The 22,812-nt window shown below is 43.5% G+C and overlaps 2 protein-coding genes and 1 long non-coding RNA gene across 3 annotated transcripts in view; 2 read left to right on the top strand and 1 right to left on the bottom strand.

Moving 5' to 3' along the window:
• gan (gigaxonin) overlaps positions 1-11,596 on the top strand; it is a 17,588-nt gene extending 5,992 nt beyond the window's left edge. The window contains exons 4-13 of the mRNA XM_083894433.1: positions 1-20; positions 1,521-1,589; positions 3,449-3,606; positions 3,724-3,845; positions 4,265-4,377; positions 5,701-5,850; positions 7,761-7,897; positions 9,033-9,167; positions 9,667-9,776; positions 11,272-11,596. The exon at positions 1-20 is cut by the window's left edge and continues 331 nt beyond it. Coding sequence (XP_083750559.1) covers positions 1-20; positions 1,521-1,589; positions 3,449-3,606; positions 3,724-3,845; positions 4,265-4,377; positions 5,701-5,850; positions 7,761-7,897; positions 9,033-9,167; positions 9,667-9,776; positions 11,272-11,444 — 1,187 coding nt within the window. The 3' untranslated portion in view covers positions 11,445-11,596. The remainder of the gene's footprint in view (positions 21-1,520; positions 1,590-3,448; positions 3,607-3,723; positions 3,846-4,264; positions 4,378-5,700; positions 5,851-7,760; positions 7,898-9,032; positions 9,168-9,666; positions 9,777-11,271) is intronic.
• LOC310931307 lies at positions 7,742-15,510 on the bottom strand. The gene is made up of 3 exons (XR_014592910.1): positions 15,392-15,510; positions 9,662-9,766; positions 7,742-7,876 (listed from the first exon to the last, which is right to left on the bottom strand). It is a non-coding gene; the product is annotated as an uncharacterized lncRNA (long non-coding RNA).
• The window catches only part of cmip (c-Maf inducing protein), a 31,724-nt gene continuing 23,457 nt past the window's right edge, over positions 14,546-22,812 (top strand). The window contains exon 1 of the mRNA XM_083894430.1: positions 14,546-15,461. Within this exon, the coding sequence (XP_083750556.1) occupies positions 15,093-15,461 (369 nt within the window). The 5' untranslated portion in view covers positions 14,546-15,092. The remainder of the gene's footprint in view (positions 15,462-22,812) is intronic.

Genomic DNA, 22,812 nt, shown 5'->3' with positions numbered 1-22,812 from the left:
ACGACCCGCAAGACCGTAAGGTGAGTGGTGGCCGCGGCGAGAAACCACCGATGTCAAGTTGTCAAACGTGTTTGTTTGTTGTTGTGTGCTACAGGCAAGACTACAGGGGCCAATTCCAATTCCCATCTTAACCCTCGAGCTCAAGCCTTAATCTTAACTGGCCCTCAAAACCAAGTGTTGAGGGTTATTTTGTCACTTAGAAATGGGACACCCCTTAAACGCACATACGTCTTCAGACTGTAGGGGGCAGAATAAGGGTTAAGAGGGTTAAGATTGAGGATTAAGATTGAGGGTTAAGATTGAGGATTAAGATTGAAGGTTAAGATTGAAGATTAAGATTGAAGATTAAGATTGAGGGTTAAGATTGAGGGTTAAGATTGAGGATTAAGATTGAGGATTAAGATTGAGGATTAAGATTGAAGATTAAGATTGAGGGTTAAGATTGAGGGTTAAGATTGAGGATTAAGATTGAGGGTTAAGATTGAGGGTTAAGATTGAGGATTAAGATTGAAGGTTAAGATTGAAGATTAAGATTGAGGGTTAAGATTGAGGGTTAAGATTGAGGATTAAGATTGAGGATTAAGATTGAAGATTAAGATTGAGGGTTAAGATTGAGGGTTAAGATTGAGGATTAAGATTGAGGGTTAAGATTGAGGGTTAAGATTGAAGATTAAGATTGAGGGTTAAGATTGAGGGTTAAGATTGAGGATTAAGATTGAGGGTTAAGATTGAGGATTAAGATTGAGGGTTAAGATTGAGGGTTAAGATTGAAGGTTAAGATTGAAGATTAAGATTGAGGGTTAAGATTGAGGGTTAAGATTGAAGATTAAGATTGAGGATTAAGATTGAAGATTAAGATTGAGGGTTAAGATTGAGGGTTAAGATTGAGGGTTAAGATTGAAGATTAAGATTGAGGGTTAAGATTGAGGGTTAAGATTGAGGATTAAGATTGAGGGTTAAGATTGAGGATTAAGATTGAGGGTTAAGATTGAGGGTTAAGATTGAAGGTTAAGATTGAAGATTAAGATTGAGGGTTAAGATTGAGGGTTAAGATTGAAGATTAAGATTGAGGGTTAAGATTGAGGATTAAGATTGAAGATTAAGATTGAGGGTTAAGATTGAGGGTTAAGATTGAAGATTAAGATTGAGGGTTAAGATTGAGGGTTAAGATTGAGTGTTAAGATTGAAGATTAAGATTGAGGGTTAAGATTGAGGGTTAAGATTGAGGGTTAAGATTGAGGGTTAAGATTGAGTGTTAAGATTGAGGATTAAGATTGAGGGTTAAGATTGAGGATTAAGATTGAGGGTTAAGATTGAAGATTAAGATTGAGGATTAAGATTGAGGGTTAAGATTGAGGGTTAAGATTGAAGATTAAGATTGAGGGTTAAGATTGAGGGTTAAGATTGAGGGTTAAGATTGAGGATTAAGATTGAGGGTTAAGATTGAGGGTTAAGATTGAAGATTAAGATTGAGGGTTTAGCAAGGAATTGGAATTCACCCTTGTTCCATGTGTTTGCAGGTGCACCTGAAGGAAGTGATGTCAGCTGTTTGGCTGCAGGGCCTGGACGCGAGCTACCTGAGAGAGCAGGTACTCGACCTGAGACATCCGATCAATCCACCTAAAATGTACAACCACTGTGCGAAATTAAAGCGCCTTAAAGCGTCTTAAAGCGCCTTAAAGCATTTTAATGTGTATTAAAGCGTCTTAAAGCGTTTTAATGTGTTTTAAAGCGCCTTAAAGCGCCTTAAAACGTCTTAAAGCGCCTTAAAGCGTCTTAAAGCATTTTAATGTGTATTAAAGCGTCTTAAAGCGTTTTAATGTGTTTTAAAGCGTCTTAAAGCGCCTTAAAACGTCTTAAAGCGCCTTAAAGCGTCTTAAAGCGCCTTAAAGCGTCTTAAAGCATTTTAATGTGTATTAAAGCGTCTTTAGGCGCCTTAAAGCGTTTTAAAGTGTCTTAAAGCGCCTTAAAGCGCTTTAAAGTGTCTTAAAGCGTCTTAAAGCATTTTAAAGCGTCTTAAAGCATCTTTAAACGTTTTAAAGCGTTTTAAAGCGTTTTAAAGTGTCTTAAAGCGTCTTAAAGCGTCTTAAAGCGCTTTAAAGTGTCTTAAAGCGTCTTAAAGCGCTTTAAAGTGTCTCAAAGCGCTTTAAAGTGTCTTAAAGCGTCTTAAAGCGTCTTAAAGCATTTTAATGTGTATTAAAGCGTCTTAAAGCGTTTTAATGTGTTTTAAAGCGTCTTAAAGCGCCTTAAAACGTCTTAAAGCGCCTTAAAGCGTCTTAAAGCGTTTTAAAGTGTCTTAAAGTGCCTTAAAGCGTCTTAAAGCATTTTAATGTGTATTAAAGCGTCTTTAGGCGCCTTAAAGCGTTTTAAAGTGTCTTAAAGCGTCTTAAAGCGTTTTAAAGCGTCTTAAAGCATCTTTAAACGTTTTAAAGCGTTTTAAAGCGTTTTAAAGTGTCTTAAAGCGTCTTAAAGCGTCTTAAAGCGCTTTAAAGTGTCTTGAAGCGCTTTAAAGTGTCTTAAAGCGTTTTAAAGTGTCTTAAAGCGCCTTAAAGCGCTTTAAAGTGTCTTAAAGCGTCTTAAAGCGTTTTAAAGCGTCTTAAAGCATCTTTAAACGTTTTAAAGCGTTTTAAAGCGTTTTAAAGTGTCTTAAAGCGTCTTAAAGCGTCTTAAAGCGCTTTAAAGTGTCTTGAAGCGCTTTAAAGTGTCTTAAAGCGTCTTAAAGCGTCTTAAAGCGTTTTTAAAGCGTCTTAAAGCGTTTTTAAAGCGTCTTAAAACGTCTTTAGGCGCCTTAAAGCGTCCTATAGCGTTTTAAAGCGTCTTAAGGCGTTTTAAGGCGTCTTAAAGTGTTTTAAAGCGTCTTAAAGCACCTTAAAGCGTCTTAAAGCGTCTTAAAGCATCTTTAAACGTTTTAAAGCGTTTTAAAGCGTTTTAAAGTGTCTTAAAGCGTCTTAAAGCGTCTTAAAGCGTCTTAAAGCTCTCCCACACCGAAGCCCACAGAGAAAACCAGTGATTTTAGCTCACAGGGACACAGGAGCTGCTGGTCCTCTGCTGCCTCGTGTGGTCGATTTGTGTCACTGTGGTCAATCTGAACAAATAATTTTAAAAGCTGGATTTTACCTTATCAGTCATTGTAAGTCAGTGATGGAGGCAGCAGTGGATCAACAACTCCTGTGAACTCCTGTGTGGCTGTGGTGTGAAAAACACTGGTTTTCTCTATGGGCTTTGGTGTGGGAGAGTGAGTGGTTTGCAAACGTCAGTTTAACACAATGAAAAGTCCGTCTGACAGTGAAGATAAAGACGTGAACGTGTTCCTAAGGCGTTGTAGATTTAAACTGAAATCCTTTTTTTTTTTATTTTTTTTTTTATAAAGCATTTGTAAAATTGATTTTTGCGATGCCTCGGCCACTGTGTCCACTCTCAGTGTGTGTGTCGCTTGATTTCCCATCAGGCCATGGGGGAGCCACTGATGCGGGAGGTGATCAGAGAGCACTGTCAGCCGGCGGCGGCGGCGGGTGACGGTCAGCTGCAGGGCCGAGCTCTGCTCGACGCCTTCAAACCCCGAGGTTACTCCGAGTGCATCGTTCTCGCCGGGGGAGAAGATCGCAAGTGAGCCGGCCATGTTTGATTCTATAAACTACGTGTGCACACGTATACATGTATGTCTACATTTATATGTATATGTGTGTGTGTTTGTTCTGTTTGTTTCGTCCCCTCGCGGCGCAGAACCAGGAAGCCGACGGCGGCGACGCGCTGCATGTGTCCGCTCTACGACGTCAGCAGGCAGAACTGGATCGAGCTGCAGCCCATGAGCGTGGCCCGCGTCGGTCACGGCGTGGTCGCCGCAGGTCAGTGCTGAGGGTTGTGACAGTAGGGGGCGACGGAGACACTATACGAACTGTGCAGGATTAGCCATCGTGGTGGTTCAGTGTCTTGTTGAATTGCTCATGGTTTCCAAGGGTCTTTGAAATCCTTCAGAGTTTGTAGATAAAAGAAAAAGAAGAGAAAAACTCCAAGCCTTGGAATCCTGTCCACTGTGTCTCTGTCTGTTGTTGACGTGAGATTCCGCGCAGAACGGCGAGCGAGTAAAGTTAAGACGAGAGAGAGAGAGAGAGAGAGAGAGAGAGAGAGAGAGAGAGAGAGAGAGAGAGAGCGTAAATGACGACGCGTAGATCTGCGTCTCACCAAAGACATAAAGACAAAGACGGACATTGACGCGGTATCATTGACGCACAAATCATCAATGATCACTTCCTGTTGTGTTTAGAGGGCTTCCTGTTTGTGGTGGGCGGAGCTGACGAACACCACGTGGTTCTGGACAGTGGAGAGAAATATGACCCTGATTCAAACACATGGAGCTCTATGACCCCAATGCTTCAGGTGAGCTCTTGGCTCCTCCTCCTCCACCTCCTCTTCCTCCTCCTCCACCTCTTCCTCCTCCACCTCCTCTTCCTCCTCCTCCTCCACCTCCTCCTCCTCTTCCTCCTCCTCCTCCACCTCCTCCTCCTCTTCCTCCTCCTCCTCCACCTCTTCCACCTCCTACGCCTCCACCTCCTCTTCCTCCTCCACCTCCTCCTCCTTTTCTTCCTCCACCTCCACCTCCTCTTCCTCCACCTCCTCCTCTTCCTCTTCCTCCTCCTCTTCTACCTCCTCCACCTCTTCCTCCTCCTCCTCTTCCTCCACCTCCTCCTCCTCTCCCTCCTCCTCCTCCTCCTCCTCCACCACCTCCTCCTCCTCTTCCTCCTCCACCTCCTCCTCCTCTTCCTCCTCCACCTCCTCTTCCTCCTCCCCCTCCTCCTCCTCCTCTTCCTCCTCTTCCTCCTCTGCCTCCTCCTCCACCTCCTCCTCCTCCTCCCCCTCCTCCTCCACCTCCTCCTCCTCCTCTTCCTCCTCCACCTCCTCTTCCTCCTCCCCCTCCTCCTCCACCTCCTCCTCCTCCAGCTCCTCCTCCTCCACCTCCTCCTCTTCCTCCTCCAGCTCCTCCTCCTCCTCCTCCACCTCCTCTTCCTCCACCTCCTCCTCCATATGTGTCTGACTCTCTGAGCAATAATACATTGTGTCAAATGTCGTGTACAAACCCTGTTGCCTTGGCATTTGACTTGATCACCACTAGATGTCAGCAGAGCTCACTTTATATAAGGCCACTTTATTAAATCAGAGAGACTTGGGGCTGAATTCCAATTCCTTGCTTAACCCAAGTTAAGCCCAGTTTAAGGGCTGCATCGCCACCCTCGGGAGCAAGGGCTACCCAGAATGCATTGCAGTGTTTTGACAGAACAAAGATGGCGTCGAAAGCAGCAGAAAACGAGTACGCTGTTTCCTTTGTTAATAGAGATATAAAAATGATCTTAGTTTAGTTTGTGTTCTTCTTCTTCTTCTTTTTTGGAGTTGACAGACTGGACGCAGCTTTGGCGTTATTCTGCCCCCTACAGTCTGAAGACGTATGTGCGTTTAAGGGGTGTCCCATTACTAAGTGACAAAATAACCCTCAACACTTGGTTTTGAGGGCCAGTTAAGATTGAGGGTTAAGATGGGAATTGGAATTGGCCCTTACATGTGTTTGAGAATATGAAGAACATGGAATATTCCACCCGCACACAGACACATGGAAAAAAAGGAACAAATACATTCAAATGTTGACAGGAGTCCATATATTATCTGTATTTAATGTGTTTAATAATATGTCGTGCTGTCGGTTCTCAGGCTCGTCAGAACTTTGGCGTGGTGGAGCTCGACGGGCTGATCTACGTTCTCGGGGGGGAGAACGACCATATGGAGCTGACCACTGTGGAAGTGTTTGACCCTCACTTCAATATGTGGAAGACGCAGACGACTATGACCATGATCCGCAAGGTATACTACACACATGTAGCAGAGCTAGCTGGCGGCTGTTTGCCGGGTGCTTCGAGAGCGTTTGCCCTGCGTGACGGGCGTGCTCTCTCGGGGCGCTCGGCGGGGTAGCCGCTCGCTAGCTGGTTAGTTAGCTGCTTTCATAAATGGTCACTTATTTTCTGACGTGTAGTGTTCAAAGCTCAGCGGTCCTTTGGATGTGTATCAAACCAACACAATTCCAACACAATTCGACATTGTAACGCGCTCATTTGCGAAAATACGTTTCAACGAAAATGTTCCTCGGCAGATGTGGCCGCCATCTTCTTCTTCTTCTTCATCATCTTTGTTGACAAATATCAGCCGGCTCGCTGAATTCGCAAAGCATCATGGGTAATTTCATATTCCACTTCTTGTTAAGCCCGCATCAGAGATCACTACGTTTTGAGGGTTAATTGGTTAGGGGAAAAGTGTAGGGTTAGGGTAAAAATGTAGGGTTAGGTTAAAAATGTAGGGTTAGGGTAAAAATGTAGGGGTAGGGGGAAAATGTAGGGTTAGGTTAAAAATGTAGGGTTAGGGGGAAAATGTAGGGTTAGGTTAAAAATGTAGGGTTAGGGTAAAAATGTAGGGGTAGGGGGAAAATGTAGGGTTAGGTTAAAAATGTAGGGTTAGGGTAAAAATGTAGGGTTAGGGTAAAAGTGTAGGTTTAGGGTAAAAATGTAGGGTTAGGGGGAAAATGTAGGGTTAGGTTAAAAATGTAGGGTTAGGGGGAAAATGTAGGGTTAGGTTAAAAATGTAGGGTTAGGGGGAAAATGTAGGGTTAGGGTAAAAATGTAGGGTTAGGGCGAAAATGTAGGTTTAGGGTAAAAATGTAGGGTTAGGGTAAAAATGTAGGGTTAGGGTAAAAATGTAGGGTTAGGGTAAAAATGTAGGGTTAGGGGGAAAATGTAGGGTTAGGTTAAAAATGTAGGGTTAGGGTAAAAGTGTAGGTTTAGGGTTAAAAATGTAGGGTTAGGGGGAAAATGTAGGGTTAGGTTAAAAATGTAGGGTTAGGGGGAAAATGTAGGGTTAGGGTAAAAATGTAGGGTTAGGGCGAAAATGTAGGTTTAGGGTAAAAATGTAGGTTTAGGGTAAAAATGTAGGGTTAGGGTAAAAATGTAGGTTTAGGGTAAAAATGTAGGGTTAGGGGAGGTATTGGGACAGAGCCCAAGTCTAACGACGTCTTAAAGAACGTGTTCACGTCTTTATCTTCACTGTTAGAAACTGAAGTTTATAAACCACTCACTCTCCCACACCAAAGTCACTCACTCTCCCACACCAAAGTCACTCACTCTCCCACACCAAAGTCCATAGAGTAAACCAGTGATTTTAACATCACAGCACACAGGAGTTCACAGGAGTTGTTGATCCACTGCTGCCTCCATCACTAACTTACAATGACTGATTTTAGTGAATTCAGCTTTTGAAATATTTCATTTAGACTTAACTCAGTGACACAAAGTGACCACACGAGGCAGCAGAGGACCAGCAGCTCCTGTGTCCCTGTGAGCTAAAATCACTGGTTTTCTCTATGGACGTTGGTGTGGGAGAGTGAGTGAAAAATAAAAACTAGCTAAAAATAGGGATGGGTATCGGTATTGGTCAAATAACTGGATCGGATTTAAAATCCTATGCGATCCAAAAATCTTATATACTGTATATAAGACTGTAAAAATGGAAATAAAAATCAACAAAAGCATTTTTTGCTGAGTCATGATGGGGTTGTTTATTTCCTATTTTTGGAGAACAATATTTGTTCCACAGTTGGAGGATTATGTCTTTGAAGTGACTCGGCACAAATGTGTTGTTAACAGCTTCTTCTCATCTTCTCACTTGTGTCGTCCTCATGTCCTCGCAGTAAAAAGTCTGTCCTCGTGTGTCTCCTCCTCTGTCAGGTCGGCTGCTACGCCTCCATGAACAAGAAGATCTACGCCATCGGTGGCGGCTCCTACGGCAAACTCTTCGATTCTGTTGAATGCTTTGACCCCAAGACACAGCAGTGGACCGGCCTCTGTCCGTTGAAGGAGAGGAGGTACACCATCAGCTGAGTCATGTTATCATCTGAGTCATCTGAGCCATGTTATCATCCGAGTCAGGTTATCATCCGAGTCATCTGAGCCATGTTATCATTTGAGTTGTGTTATCAGCCGAGTCATGTTATCATCCCCGTCATGTTGTCATCCCCGTCATGTTTTCATCCGAGTCATGTTGTCATCTGAGTCATGTTATCATCCGAGTCATGTTATCATCCGGGTCATCTGAGCCATGTTATCATCTGAGTCGTGTTATCAGCTGAGTCATCTGAGCCATGTTATCATCTGAGTCGTGTTATCAGCTGAGTCATCTGAGCCATGTTATCATCTTAGACAGGTTATCATCCGAGTCATGTTATCATCCGAGTCATCTGAGCCATGTTATCATCTGAGCCATGTTATCATCTGAGTCATGTTATCATGAGTCATCTGAGCCATGTTATCATCTGAGTCGTGTTATCATATGAGTCATCTGAGCCATGTTATCATCCGAGTCGTGTTATCAGCTGAGTCATCTGAGCCATGTTATCATCTGAGTCATGTTATCATCCGAGTCATCTGAGTCATGTTATCATCTGAGTCATGTTGTCAGCTGAGTCATCTGAGCCATGTTATCATCTGAGTCATGTTATCATCCGAGTCATCTGAGCCATGTTATCATCCGAGTCATGTTATCATCTGAGTTATGTTATCATATGAGTCATCTGAGCCATGTTATCATCCGAGTCATGTTATCATCTGAGTTATGTTATCATATGAGTCATCTGAGCCATGTTATCATCCGAGTCATGTTATCATCCGAGTCATTTGAGCCATGTTATCATCTGAGTCATGTTATCATATGAGTCATCTGAGACATGTTATCATCTGAGTCATGTTGTCAGCTGAGTCATGTTATCATCTCCACTCATGTTATCATCCGAGTCATCTGAGCCATGTTATCATTTGAGTTGTGTTATCAGCTGAGTCATGTTGTCATCCCTGTCATGTTGTCATCCGAGTCATGTTATCATCCGAGTCGTTGTCATCCGAGTCATGTTATCATCTGAGTCATGTTATCATCCGAGTCATGTTGTCATCTTTGATAAGATTTTTTTTTTTTTTTTTTAAACTTTTTCATGTTATTCCCGTCAGGTTTGGTTCGGTGGCGTGTGGCGTCGGTAAGGAGCTCTACGTGTTTGGCGGCGTCAGAAGCCAAGAGTCGGAAAACCCCGAGCAACGACAGATGATGACGTGCAAATCTGAGTTCTACCTCGACGACATGAGAAGGTTTGAAACGACATGTTTTAAAAGTGTCAAAGAGCACGAGGCTGAAGTTTGTAAACCACTCACTCTCCCACACCAAAGTCCATAGAGTAAACCAGTGATTTTAACATCACAGCACACAGGAGTTCACAGGAGTTGTTGATCCACTGCTGCCTCCATCACTAACTTACAATGACTGATTTTAGTGAATTCGGCTTTTAAAATATTTTGTTCAGATTGACTGCAGTGACACAAAGTGACCACACGAGGCAGCAGTAGACCAGCAGCTCCTGTGTCCCTGTGAGCTAAAATCACTGATTTCCTCTGTGGACTTTAGTGTGGGAGAGTGAGCGGTTTACAAAAGTCTGTCTAACAGTGAAGCTAGAGATGTGAAATTGTGTGTTCCAACGTGAGTGATGTGCTTTATTTCTTTGTTTATTTCTAATTCCTCTCCCCGTGTGTGTGTGTGTGTGTGTGTGTCGACGTGTGTGTGTGTGTGTGTGTGTGTGTGTGTCGACCTCAGGTGGATGTTCCTCGATGACCAGAGCTTGTGTATTCAGACCAGCTCGTCCTTCGTATACGGTGCTGTGCCCATCGGTGCTGCCATCTATGTGGTTGGAGACCTGGACACAGGTCAGTTAAAACAAAATAATGCAAAGGAAAAAAGACGACTAATGCTGTGTTCACACCGGACGAGTTCACACACAAACAGTCACGATATTCACACCAGCCTGAGCCAATGTCCTCACCTTATGACAATGTCCTCACTTTATATAAATGTCCTCTCTTCCTAAAAGTGTCCTCACTTTATGGAAATGTACTCGCTTTATATAAATGTCCTCACCTTATATAAATGTCCTCACCTTATATAAATATCCTCACTTTATATGAATGTCCTCACCTTATATAAATGTCCTCACTTCCTAAAAATGTCCTCACTTGCTAAAAATGTCCTCACTTTATGGAAATGTCCTCACTTTATATAAATATCCTCACTTCCTATCAATGTCCTCACCTTATGACAATGTCCTCACTTCTTATAAATGTCCTCTCTTCCTAAAAATGTCCTCACTTTATGGAAATGTCCTCACTTTATATAAATGTCCTCTCTTCCTAAAAATGTCCTCACTTTATGGAAATGTCCTCACTTTATATAAATGTCCTCTCTTCTTAAAAATGTCCTCTCTCCCTAAAAATGTCCTCACCTTATATAAATGTCCCCACCTTTTTGAATGTCCTCACCTTATTTAAATGTCCTCACCTTATTTAAATGTCCTCACCTTATATCAATGTCCCCACCTTATATGAATGTCCCCACCTTATATGAATGTCCTCACCTTATTTAAATGTCCCCACCTTATATAAATGTCCTCAACTTATTTAAATGTCCTCACCTTATATCAATGTCCCCACCTTATGATGAAATCCTCACTTTATATAAATGTCCCCACCTTATATGAATGTCCTCACCTTATATGAATGTCCTCACCTTATTTAAATGTCCCCACCTTATATAAATGTCCCCACCTTATATAAATGTCCCCACCTTATATAAATGTCCCCACCTTATATAAATGTCCTCACCTTATATGAATGTCCCCACCTTATATGAATGTCCTCACCTTATTTAAATGTCCCCACCTTATATGAATGTCCTCACCTTATATCAATGTCCCCACCTTATATGAATGTCCCCACCTTATATGAATGTCCCCACCTTATATCAATGTCCTCACCTTATATCAATGTCCCCACCTTATATGAATGTCCCCGCCTTATATGAATGTCCCCACCTTATATCAATGTCCTCACCTTATATCAATGTCCCCACCTTATATGAATGTCCCCACCTTATATGAATGTCCCCACCTTATATAAATGTCCCCACCTTATATGAATGTCCCCACCTTATATGAATGTCCCCACCTTATATGAATGTCCCCACCTTATATGAATGTCCTCACCTTATATAAATGTCCTCACCTTATATGAATGTCCTCACCTTATATGAATGTCCTCACCTTATATAAATGTCCCCACCTTATGACAAAGTCTTCTTCATCACGACGACGGTTCTCTGTGAACACGGCGTAACAATAACGGCTTTTGTCTCGTCCTGTCGGTGCAGGCACCAGCTTCGACTACATCCGCGAGTTCCGCCGCAGCTCGGGGACGTGGCACCGCACCAAGCACATGCTCACCAGCGACCTGTCCAAGACGGGCTGCGCCGCCCTGCGCATCGCCAACTGTCGCCTGTTCCGCCTGCAGCTGAGCCAGGGAATGTTCCAGATCAGAGTGTGACGCTCCGGCTCGTGGTGGAACGACGTCTGTTGTCGCAACGACGACGACGACGATGACGAAACTTTACCGCACCAATCGAAAGTACGACGTCAAAATGAGTCCCACTTCATTTCTTTGAAAACACTTTTTGTTTTTTAGCAACGAGCAGGATTTTGTCCGCGATCCTGACCGTGGGCGGGGCTTAGGAAGCCGCCTGCAAACTCAGCAGCCAATCAGCAGGCAGCTACCTAAGCCCCGCCCACGACCAGAATCACAAAATAGAACGAGTGAGGGAGCGCAAACGCAAAAGTGTTTGCAAACAAATGTTTTTGAGCGATTAAATCCATATTTGCGTGTTTGTGATTGTGTGCGATTTTGTCGCCTTTTTTTTTTTTATTTGTTATTTTAATGTTGTTGCTTTATGACGATGGTCATGTGGTGATGGATTCAAACTCTGGATAAATGAGCTGCCACGTGTTCACCTGAGGATCTGATGACGCCTCTGGTCGAGAATATCTTTTTCGTTTTTATCTTTTTTTTTTTTGCATCAGCTTCAGTGGACACATGAACGGGGGGGGGGGGGGGGGGGGCAACGTGTCCCAGTCAACACTAGGGGGCGTCACGGAAACGGCGTCGCGATCAGCAGGAATATTGGTGGTTTTCTCTACGGGGTTTGGTTTAGTGTGTTTAAAAAATCAGACTTCTGTCGCTTAACGTAAGACTTGTGATTAAAATCTACGTCAGTTTAAGTCTACGACTTCTTTAAGAACACGTTCACGATCCACTCACTCTCCCTGCACCAAAGTCACTCACTCTCACACACCAAAGTCACTCACTCTCACACACCAAAGTCACTCACTCACTCTCCCACACCAAAGTCACTCACTCTCACATACCAAAGTCACTCACTCTCCCTCACCAAAGTCACTCACACCAAAGTCACTCACTCTCACACACCAAAGTCACTCACTCTCCCTGCACCAAAGTCACTCACTCTCACACACCAAAGTCACTCACTCACTTTCCCACACCAAAGTCACTCACTCTCCCACACCAAAGTCACTCACTCACTTTCCCACACCAAAGTCACTCACTCTCACACCAAAGTCACTCACTCTCTCACACCAAAGTCTCTCACTCTCACACACCAGTCACTCACTCTCTCACACCAATGTCACTCACTCTCCCACACCAAAGTCACTCACTCTCTCACACCAAAGTCTCTCACTCTCACACACCAAAGTCACTCACTCTCTCACACCAATGTCACTCACTCTCCCACACCAAAGTCACTCACTCTCCCACACCAACGTCACTCACTCTCCCACACCAACGTCACTCACTCTCCCACACCAACGTCACTCACTCTCCCACACCAAAGTCACTCACTCTCACACACCAAAGTCACTCACTCTCCCACACCAAAGTCACCTACTCTCCCACACCAACGTCACTCACTCTCCCACACCAAAGTCACTCACTCTCCCACACCAAAGTCACTCACTCTCCCACACCAACGTCACTCACTCTCTCACACCAAAGTCACTCACTCTCACACACCAAAGTCACTCACTCTCCTACACCAAAGTCACTCACTCTCCCACACCAAAGTCACCTACTCTCCCACACCAACGTCACTCACTCTCCCACACCAAAGTCACTCACTCTCCCACACCAAAGTCACCCTCTCTCCCACACAAGTCACTCACACCAAAGTCATTCACTCTCCCACACCAAAGTCACTCACTCTCCCACACCAAAGTCACGCACTCTCTCACACTCCCACACCAAAGTCACTCACTCTCCCACACCAAAGTCCATAGAGTAAACCAGTGATTTTAACATCACAGCACACAGGAGTTCACAGGAGTTGTTGATCCACTGCTGCCTCCATCACTAACTTACAATGACTGATTTTAGTGAATTCGGCTTTTGAAATCTTTGATTCAGACTTAACTCAGTGACACAAAGTGACCACACGAGGCAGCAGAGGACCAGCAGCTCCTGTGTCCCTGTGAGCTAAAATCACTGATTTTCTCTGTGGACTTTGGTGTGGGAGGTTCAAAATGAGGATTTTAACCACTTCACAAAAGGCTGGTGTAATAAAATCTACGTCAGTCTGAGTCTGTGACGTCCCCAGAACGTGTCCACGTCTTTGTCTTTGTGTGTGTGTGTGTGTTCTTGTAGTTGCAGCATACTGAGGACCAGTGAGGGTTTTTAACCAACAAAGTGAGGTCATTTTTACAGAGTGAGGACATTTTGGTCGGTCCTCACTTTGTTTTCATTGAATTCACTTCCTTAGGTTGATATAACATGCTATACTGAATTTGTCAAAAAAGAATTAGTATGTCCTCACCATAGTATAGTATGACGTGTGTGTGTGTGTGTGTGAAATGAGAAGAGATTTGTTTAAATATTGTGAAAGACATATTTAGACACATTTGAGACATTTTAAATACATTTAAAGACATTTGAGACATTTTGAATGAATTTAAAACACATTTAAGACATTTTAAAGACTAAGACATTTAAAGACACATTTAAGACATTTTAAAGACTAAGACATTTAAAGACACATTTAAGACATTTAAAGACACATTTAAGACATTTTGAAGACATTTAAAGACACAGTTGAGACATTTAAAGACACTTAAGACATTTTAGTCACATTTGAGACATTTTAAATACATTTTAACTACATTTAAAGACACAGTTGAGACATTTTAAGACACATTTAAGACATTTTAGACACATTTGAGACATTTTAAATGCATTTAAAGACATTTGGGACATTTAAAAGACACATTTGAGACATTTTGAAGACATTTAAAGACACGTTTAAGACATTTTAGTCACATTTGAGACATTTTAAATACATTTAAAGACACATTTATTAATCCATCCATGTTTCTGGGCACATGAGGGGCGGGGTTTTGTTGTGGGCGGGGCTTGAGGAGGGAGCGACAGTCGAGCAAAGGAAGAAAAAAAAAAAAGAAAGACGCCGCTCATCCGCTCGCCTCCCCATTGACGTCACTCTGCGTCACATGAACGCGCACGGACCAATCAGCGCGGCCGCTGCCGGAGCGAGGGCGACGACGAGAGCAGCTCCTCCACCAGCGGCGAGACAGAGCCGAAGAGCCGAAGGAAACCGAGTGTGGAGCGTGGAACCTCCGCGAAAAAACCCACGGAGGAGCGCGAGGACTACCGGAGCCGCCACTGGAGCTTAACCCCTCACCCCCCCCCCACCACCTCGCGTGTCCCCGGTTCGTGTGTGCGCGCTGTGGATGTTCGCGAGCGGCACCGGGGCGGACACGGCGGAGCAGGCCGTGACGGCCCTGCCGACGGTTTAAACCGGAGGAGGAGGAGGAGGAGGAAGAGGAGAGAGGGGGGGGAGACACGCGCCGTGACGCCGTGGAGGACAAAACAAAAATGGTGGATTATTTTCATTGTGTCACAAAACGCTTCCTGCTGCCGTGAGGCCGCGTCTCTGCCGCCTCTGTGCCGCGTCCGCGTCGCCCCCTTCCCCACAGGCGGATCCGGTCCTTTTCCCTCTTCCTCACATTCATGTAGTGTGTGCGCGTGCGCGCGCGCGCGTGTGAGAGACTAACACGGAACATTTTTTTGGAGCGACATCGGGAATAAATATTTGGGAATAAATTTATTCAGAAAATGGATTTCGGCGGCGGCGGCGGAAGCGGCGAACTCCACAACAACAACAACAGCCAGTTCTATCAGTGCGAGGAGAGCAAACCTCTGCTGGGCGACACGACGCTGCTCGTGACCGAGGGCAACAACAACAACACCGGCGGAAACGGCAGGCCGTGCGCGGGGCCGTGCGCGGGCCCGTGCAGGAGGCCGCTGCAGCACCACTGCGGCGGCGGCGGCATGCGATACAAGCTGCTGCACGAGGGCGACATCCAGGTGTGCGTGGTCAAGCACCCGCGCACCTTCCTCAGCAAGATCCTCACCTCCAAGTTCCTGCGGCGGTGGGAGCCGCATCACCTGACGCTGACGGACGGCAGCCTCACCTCCGCCACCGTGAGTCCCCGCGAGACACCGCGTGCGTGTGTGTCTGTCTGTCTGTCTGTCTGTCAGTCCACGCGCAGCTTTGTTGTTCTGACGCAGACGCGCACGCAGATTACGCACGGTTTTTCTGTCGTTGACGCAGTTTTGCGAGAAGGCCGCGAGCTTTTCACGGCCCTTTGTGCTGATACTGTAGCCACACACACACACACACACACACACACACACACACACACACACACACACATTGTTCAGACGAAACAAAGTCTCATCACGAGCCATAACCAGTTAATGACCAACACTAACCTTAACCAGTTAATGACCAACACTAACCTTAACCAGAACCAGTTACTGACTAACCTTAACCATAACCAGTTAATGACCAACACTAACCTTAACCAGAACCAGTTAATGACCAACACTAACCTTAACCATAACCAGTTAATGACCAACACTAACCTTAACCTGAACCAGTTAATGACTAACACTAACCTTAACCATTACCTGTTAATGACAACACTAACCTTAACCATTACCAGTTAATGACCAACACTAACCTTAACCTGAACCAGTTAATGACTAACACTAACCTTAACCAGAACCAGTTAATGACTAACACTAATCTTAACCATTACCAGATAATGACCAATACTAATGTTAACCAGAACCAGTTAATGACCAACACTAACCTTAACCAGAACCAGTTAATGACCAACACTAACCTTAACCATTACCAGTTAATGACCAACACTAACCTTAACCATTACCAGTTAATGACCAACACAAACCTTAACCGTCACCAGTTAATGACCAAAACTAACCTTAACCATTACCAGATAATGACCAATACTAATGTTAACCAGAACCAGTTAATGACCAACACTAACCTTAACCAGAACCAGTTAATGACCAACACTAACCTTAACCATTACCAGTTAATGACCAACACTAACCTTAACCATTACCAGTTAATGACCAACACTAACCTTAACCAGAACCAGTTAATGACTAACACTAACCTTAACCATTACCAGTTAATGACCAACACTAACCTTAACCATTACCAGTTAATGACCAACACTAACCTTAACCAAAACCAGTTAATGACCAACACTAACCTTAACCATTACCAGTTAATGACCAACACTAACCTTAACCATTACCAGTTAATGACCAACACTAACCTTAACCAGAACCAGTTAATGACTAACACTAACCTTAACCGTCACCAGTTAATGACCAAAACTAACCTTAACCATTACCAGATAATGACCAATACTAATGTTAACCATTACCAGTTAATAACCAATACTAATGTTAACCAGAACCAGTTAATGACCAACACTAATCTTAACCATTACCAGTTAATAACCAACACTAACCTTAACCAGAACCAGTTAATGACCAACACTAACCTTAACCATTACCAGTTAATGACCAACACTAACCTTAACCATCACCAGTTAATGACTAACACTAACCTTAACCATTACCAGTTAATAACCAACACTAACCTTAACCAGAACCAGTTAATAACCAACACTTACCTTAACCATCACCAGTTAATGACTAACACTAACCTTAACCATTACCAGTTAATGACCAACACTAACCTTAACCATCACCAGTTAATGACCAACACTAACCTTAACCAGAACCAGTTAATGACTAACACTAACCTTAACCAGAACCAGTTAATGACCAACACTAACCTTAACCATTACCAGTTAATGATCAACACTAACCTTAACCTGAACCAGTTAATGACTAACACTAACCTTAACCAGAACCAGTTAATAACCAACACTAACCTTAACCATCACCAGTTAATGACCAACACTAACCTTAACCATTACCAGTTAATGACCAACACTAACTAACACTAAACGACAATAATATTCTCCTTACCATGACAATTGGAGGCAAAATATAACATTTTTAATTAAAAAACACATTCCATTTACAACACTGAGATGATTCCCTAGATGTCTGTACCACTGTGAGAACATGAGCCATGACATCCACAGACATGCAAGGCTGCCTCTGGTGCAACATTTGCATAGCTCCATGTACTGATGATAATCATCATGAGCACATAGAGCGCAGTTCTGCAAATGTGGTTGATCCTCTGCGTCTCCAACGGTCTCTTCATATCTAAAGCAGACTGGATCATTTCTCTACGTGTTTTATCCCCACATAAAAATAATGATCTTTGTGACGAGGATGTAGCACAGTCGCGATGAAGTGCAGGTGATCCGAGCAGATCTGAGTAAAACGTGGTGACGGACTTTTCATCGTTTTCACTCCGTGGTCTTTAATCTTTGTGAAAGAAGACGCTTTAACGCTGTAATTAAGGGAATAACGGACGCATCAGACGTCTTTAGTTAACTGGTCAAAGAGAGAGAATGTTCTCTGGTGTGAAGTGAATGTCGCGGGTCACAAGTTCTTGAAGACGCGAACGAGTTCTCAAAGACGCAAACGTGTTCTTTAAGACGCAAACGTGTTCTTTAAGACGCGAAGACGCGAACATGTTCTCGAAGACACAAAGGTGTTCTAAGACACGAACGAGTTCTCGAGGATGCGATCGTGTTCTCGAAGACCCGAACGTGTTCTCTAAGACGGGAAGGTGTTCTCTAAGACGCGAACGTGTTCTCTAAGACGCGAAGGTGTTCTCTAAGACGGGAAGGTGTTCTCTAAGACGCGAACGTGTTCTCTAAGACGCGAAGGTGTTCTCTAAGACGCGAACGTGTTCTCTAAGACGCGAAGGTGTTCTCTAAGACGCGAACGAGTACTTTAAGACGCGAACGAGTTATTTAAGACGCGAACGAGTTCTCGAAGACGCGAACGAGTTCTCGAAGACGCGAACGTGTTCTTTAAGACGCAAACGTGTTCTTTAAGATGCGAAGACGCGAACGTGTTCTCGAAGACGCGAACGTGTTCTCGAAGACGCGAACGTGTTCTCGAAGACGCGAACGTGTTCTCTAAGACGCGAACGTGTTCTCTAAGACGCGAACGTGTTCTCGAAGACGCGAACGTGTTCTCTAAGACGCGAACGTGTTCTTTAAGACACGAAGGTGTTCTTCTTTAAGACGCGAACGTGTTCTTTAAGATGCGAAGACGCGAACGTGTTCTCGAAGACGCGAACGTGTTCTCTAAGACACGATCATGTTCTTTAAGACACGAAGGTGTTCTCTAAGACACGAAGGTGTTCTCTAAGACGCGAAGGTGTTCTCTAAGACGCGAACGAGTTCTCGAAGACGCGAACGAGTTCTCGAAGACGCGAACGAGTTCTCGAAGACGCGAACGTGTTCTTTAAGACGCGAACGAGTTCTTGAAGAGGCGAACGTGTTCTTTAAGACGCGAACGAGTTCTCGAAGAAGCGAACGAGATCTCGAAGAAGCGAACGAGTTCTCGAAGAGGCGAACGTGTTCTTTAAGATGCGAAGGTGTTCTCGAAGACGCGAACGAGTTCTCGAAGAAGCGAACGAGTTCTCGAAGAAGCGAACGAGTTCTCGAAGAAGCGAACGAGTTCTCCGCGAACGAGTTCTCGAAGAGGCGAACGTGTTCTTTAAGACGCGAAGGTGTTCTCGAAGACGCGAACGAGTTCTCGAAGAAGCGAACGAGTTCTCGAAGACGCGAACGAGTTCTCGAAGAAGCGAACGAGTTCTCGAAGAAGCGGACGAGTTCTCGAAGAAGCGAACGAGTTCTCGAAGACGAGAATGTGTTCTTTAAGACGCGAACGTGTTCTTTAAGACGCAAACGTGTTCTTTAAGACGCGAACGTGTTCTTTAAGACGCAAACGTGTTCTTTAAGATGCGAACGAGTTCTCGTAAAGGCGAACGTGTTCTTTAAGACGCGAACGAGTTCTCGAAGAAGCGAACGAGTTGTTTAAGACGCGAAGGTGTTCTCGAAGACGCGAACGAGTTCTCGAAGAAGCGAACGAGTCGAAGACGCGAACTGTGTGTGTGTGTGTGTGTGTGTGTGTGTGTGTGTGTGTGTGTGTGTGTGTGTGTGTGTGTGTGTGTGTGTGTGTGTGTGTGTGTGTGTGTGTGTGTGTGTGTGTGTGTGTGTGTGTGTGTGTGTGTGTGTGTGTTGAGCACAAGAATCGTGAAATAAGAAGAAGAATAAAAGCCTTTATTTCCACCGTCTGTTTTCATCAACACGACTGACATTTTCAACAGAGAGAGCTCTGTTTTATCAACACTGTGTGCCTGTGTGTGTGTGTGTGTGTGTGTGTGTGTGTGTCTCTCTGTGTGTGTCTCTCTGTGTGTGTGTGTGTGTGTGTGTGTGTGTCTCTGTGTTTGTGTGTGTGTGTGTGTGCTGGTTTTCATCAGATCCAGTGACAGAACATGAATCCAGTTTAAAGATTCGATTCTCCATTCAAACGATTCTCCATTCAAACGATTCTCCATTCAAAAATGTATACAGTGCCGAGTGTGTTCAGGCAAATGATGGCATCAAAGCAATAGAGTTAGTGTAAGATAATGTGATCGCACAAAGGCCAACTTAAGACAAAAGTTAACATTTATTTGTTCCAAACAAATAAAAACTTACTGACTGTACAACAAAAATAACTTTCATAAATAACAAATAACACAAACTGGTGTTTTGTGTGACAGGCAGCGTCCTTTTACATATGCCGTTCATATTTATATCCTCCTCCATTATCATCATTATTGTTGTCACGTAAATGTTGCTAACGTCATATTGAAAGCGCGTCGTTATTAATGTGTGTTTTCTTCTGCCGTCGTCGTCTCTCGTCGCCGTGACGACGGCGTGTCTGACCGTTGATGTTCACCGTCTGACAGAAGGAGAAGTTGTCGCTCGAGTTTTCCCCGTCCGATTTCTCAGAAGTGACGTCCAAACTCTTCGGTCGGACCATAAATGAGAAGTGAAACTGTTTAGCCTCTCTCTAATATCAGGAATGACTTTTATTCCCTCATGAGATTACAGAGTAAAGTACAGAAATCTGTGGAAAACATCAGAATCCTGAGATTTGGATTTAATTTCTGTCATTTTTCAGCTTCTTAAACATGAATATTTTCACGTTTCTGTCACTTTTCAGCTTCTTAAATGTGAATATTTTCACGTTTCTGTCATTTTTCAGCTTCTTAAACGTGAATATTTTCACGTTTCTGTCATTTTTCAGCTTCTTAAATGTGAATATTTTCACATTTCTGTCATTTTTCAGCTTCTTAAATGTGAATATTTTCACATTTCTGTCATTTTTCAGCTTCTTAAATGTGAATATTTTCACGTTTCTGTCACTTTTCAGCTTCTTAAATGTGAATATTTTCACGTTTCTGTCATTTTTCAGCTTCTTAAATGTGAATATTTTCACGTTTCTGTCATTTTTCAGCTTCTTAAATGTGAATATTTTCACGTTTCTGTCATTTTTCAGCTTCTTAAATGTGAATATTTTCACGTTTCTGTCATTTTTCAGCTTCTTAAATGTGAATATTTTCACGTTTCTGTCATTTTTCAGCTTCTTAAATGTGAATATTTTCACATTTCTGTCATTTTTCAGCTTCTTAAATGTGAATATTTTCACGTTTCTGTCACTTTTCAGCTCCTTAAATGTGAATATTTTCTCCATAAAAACATCATTATTTTTTTTGTGTTTGAGGACAAACGGAGACATTTGAGGACATTGTCTGTCTCTGTCCATGTTTGACAGTGTTTAGCTGCAGCCTCAGATTATTACTGTTATGATGTCTTCTTCTTTGTCTTCGTCCTGGAAACAAAAGAAGAAGAAGAAAACATGACATACATCTTCATCCTCTTGTTTCTATGGCAACACAGCAGTGAGGAGAGGAGACGAGCCTCGTCCACGATGAAGAGCAGAACAGAGAAAAACGAGTAGAAAGAAAAGGAGAGAGAGAGAGAGAGGTGAAGGCAGAGCGAGGCAGACAGTCACTGGGTGATGGAGTAACCCTGGCAACGCTCAGCTGGACATCAGAAGATTGAACTTCCTCATGTTTTATCTGCGTCTGTGTTCAAAGAAACACTGGACCAGGACAGACCAGACCAGAACAGGACAGACCAGGAGAGACCAGGACAAACCAGAACAGAGAGGACAGACCTCAAACACCTTAGTCCGACTAAAACTGAACTTTTAAAACACGTTAGTCCGACTAAAACAGAACTTTTAAAACACGTTAGTCTGACTAAAACTGAGCTTTTAAAACACGTTAGTCCGACTAAAACTGAACTTTTAAAACACGTTAGTCTGAATAAAACTGAACTTTTAAAACACGTTAGTCTGACTAAAACTGAGCTTTTAAAACACGTTAGTCTGACTAAAACTGAGCTTTTAAAACACGTTAGTCCGACTAAAACTGAACTTTTAAAACACGTTAGTCTGACTAAAACTGAGCTTTTAAAACACGTTAGTCTGACTAAAACTGAGCTTTTAAAACACGTTAGTCTGACTAAAACTGAGCTTTTAAAACACGTTAGTCTGACTAAAACTGAACTTTTAAAACACGTTAGTCTGACTAAAACTGAGCTTTTAAACACGTTAGTCTGACTAAAACTGAGCTTTTAAAACACGTTAGTCTGACTAAAACTGAGCTTTTAAAACACGTTAGTCTGACTAAAGCTGAGTTTATAATCTGACTCTGCAGCTTATGAAGGATAACGGCTAATTATCGTTTGCATTGAAATCCCCAAAAATGTCCTCTTCTGTTTCTTTTTTTCTTTGTTTTTGAGTGAGAATGTTGTCGTTCACATGTGGAATAACGGGAAATTCACCAGAATCAGCTTCCTGTCAGTGTTTCCTTCTTCTTCTTCTGTTTTACTCTTACGGTCAGTGATAATATCACATGTGTGTGCGTGTGTGTGTGTGTGTGTTTTACTTTTGTTTTCGTCTGCCTTTAGCCTTCAGCATGAAAATGTCAGTGACGCGTTTGTCGCTCGTCACGCGCTGACGCTATCGTCTGGGAAAATGAACCGCTGATTCATGACGAACGCGCACACACACACACACACACACACACACACTCTTATTATAGACGACACTTCTCTGGAGCTCGGTTTCCTTGTGGCGTTCACTCGGCCTCGTTATTTTGATCTGTTTATATTCAGTGTCTCTCTCTCTCTCTCTCTCTCTCTGTTCCTGACTCCGGAAACTTGTGGTCATTTGTCAGTGTTTGTGTAATCATTCTGAGACGAGCAAACAGGTTGTGGCTTGTGACTGGTGTGTGTGTGTGCGTGTGTGTGTGCGCGCGTGTGTGTGTGTGTGTGTGTGTGTGTGTGTGGACTCGAAGCTTTGTGAACACTGTGTTTCTCGCTGATGTTTTGTGTAATTGTGTGATTAACGGCCTCCGCTTGGATCGATTTTCCACTTTTGTCTCGGCGCTCACTGA

Source organism: Microchirus variegatus (assembly GCF_963457635.1).
Source record: "Microchirus variegatus genome assembly, chromosome: 8".
Classification (NCBI taxonomy): domain Eukaryota; kingdom Metazoa; phylum Chordata; class Actinopteri; order Pleuronectiformes; family Soleidae; genus Microchirus; species Microchirus variegatus.
Note: the sequence above shows the minus strand (reverse complement) of the source record. Positions and strands in the feature narration are given on the sequence as shown.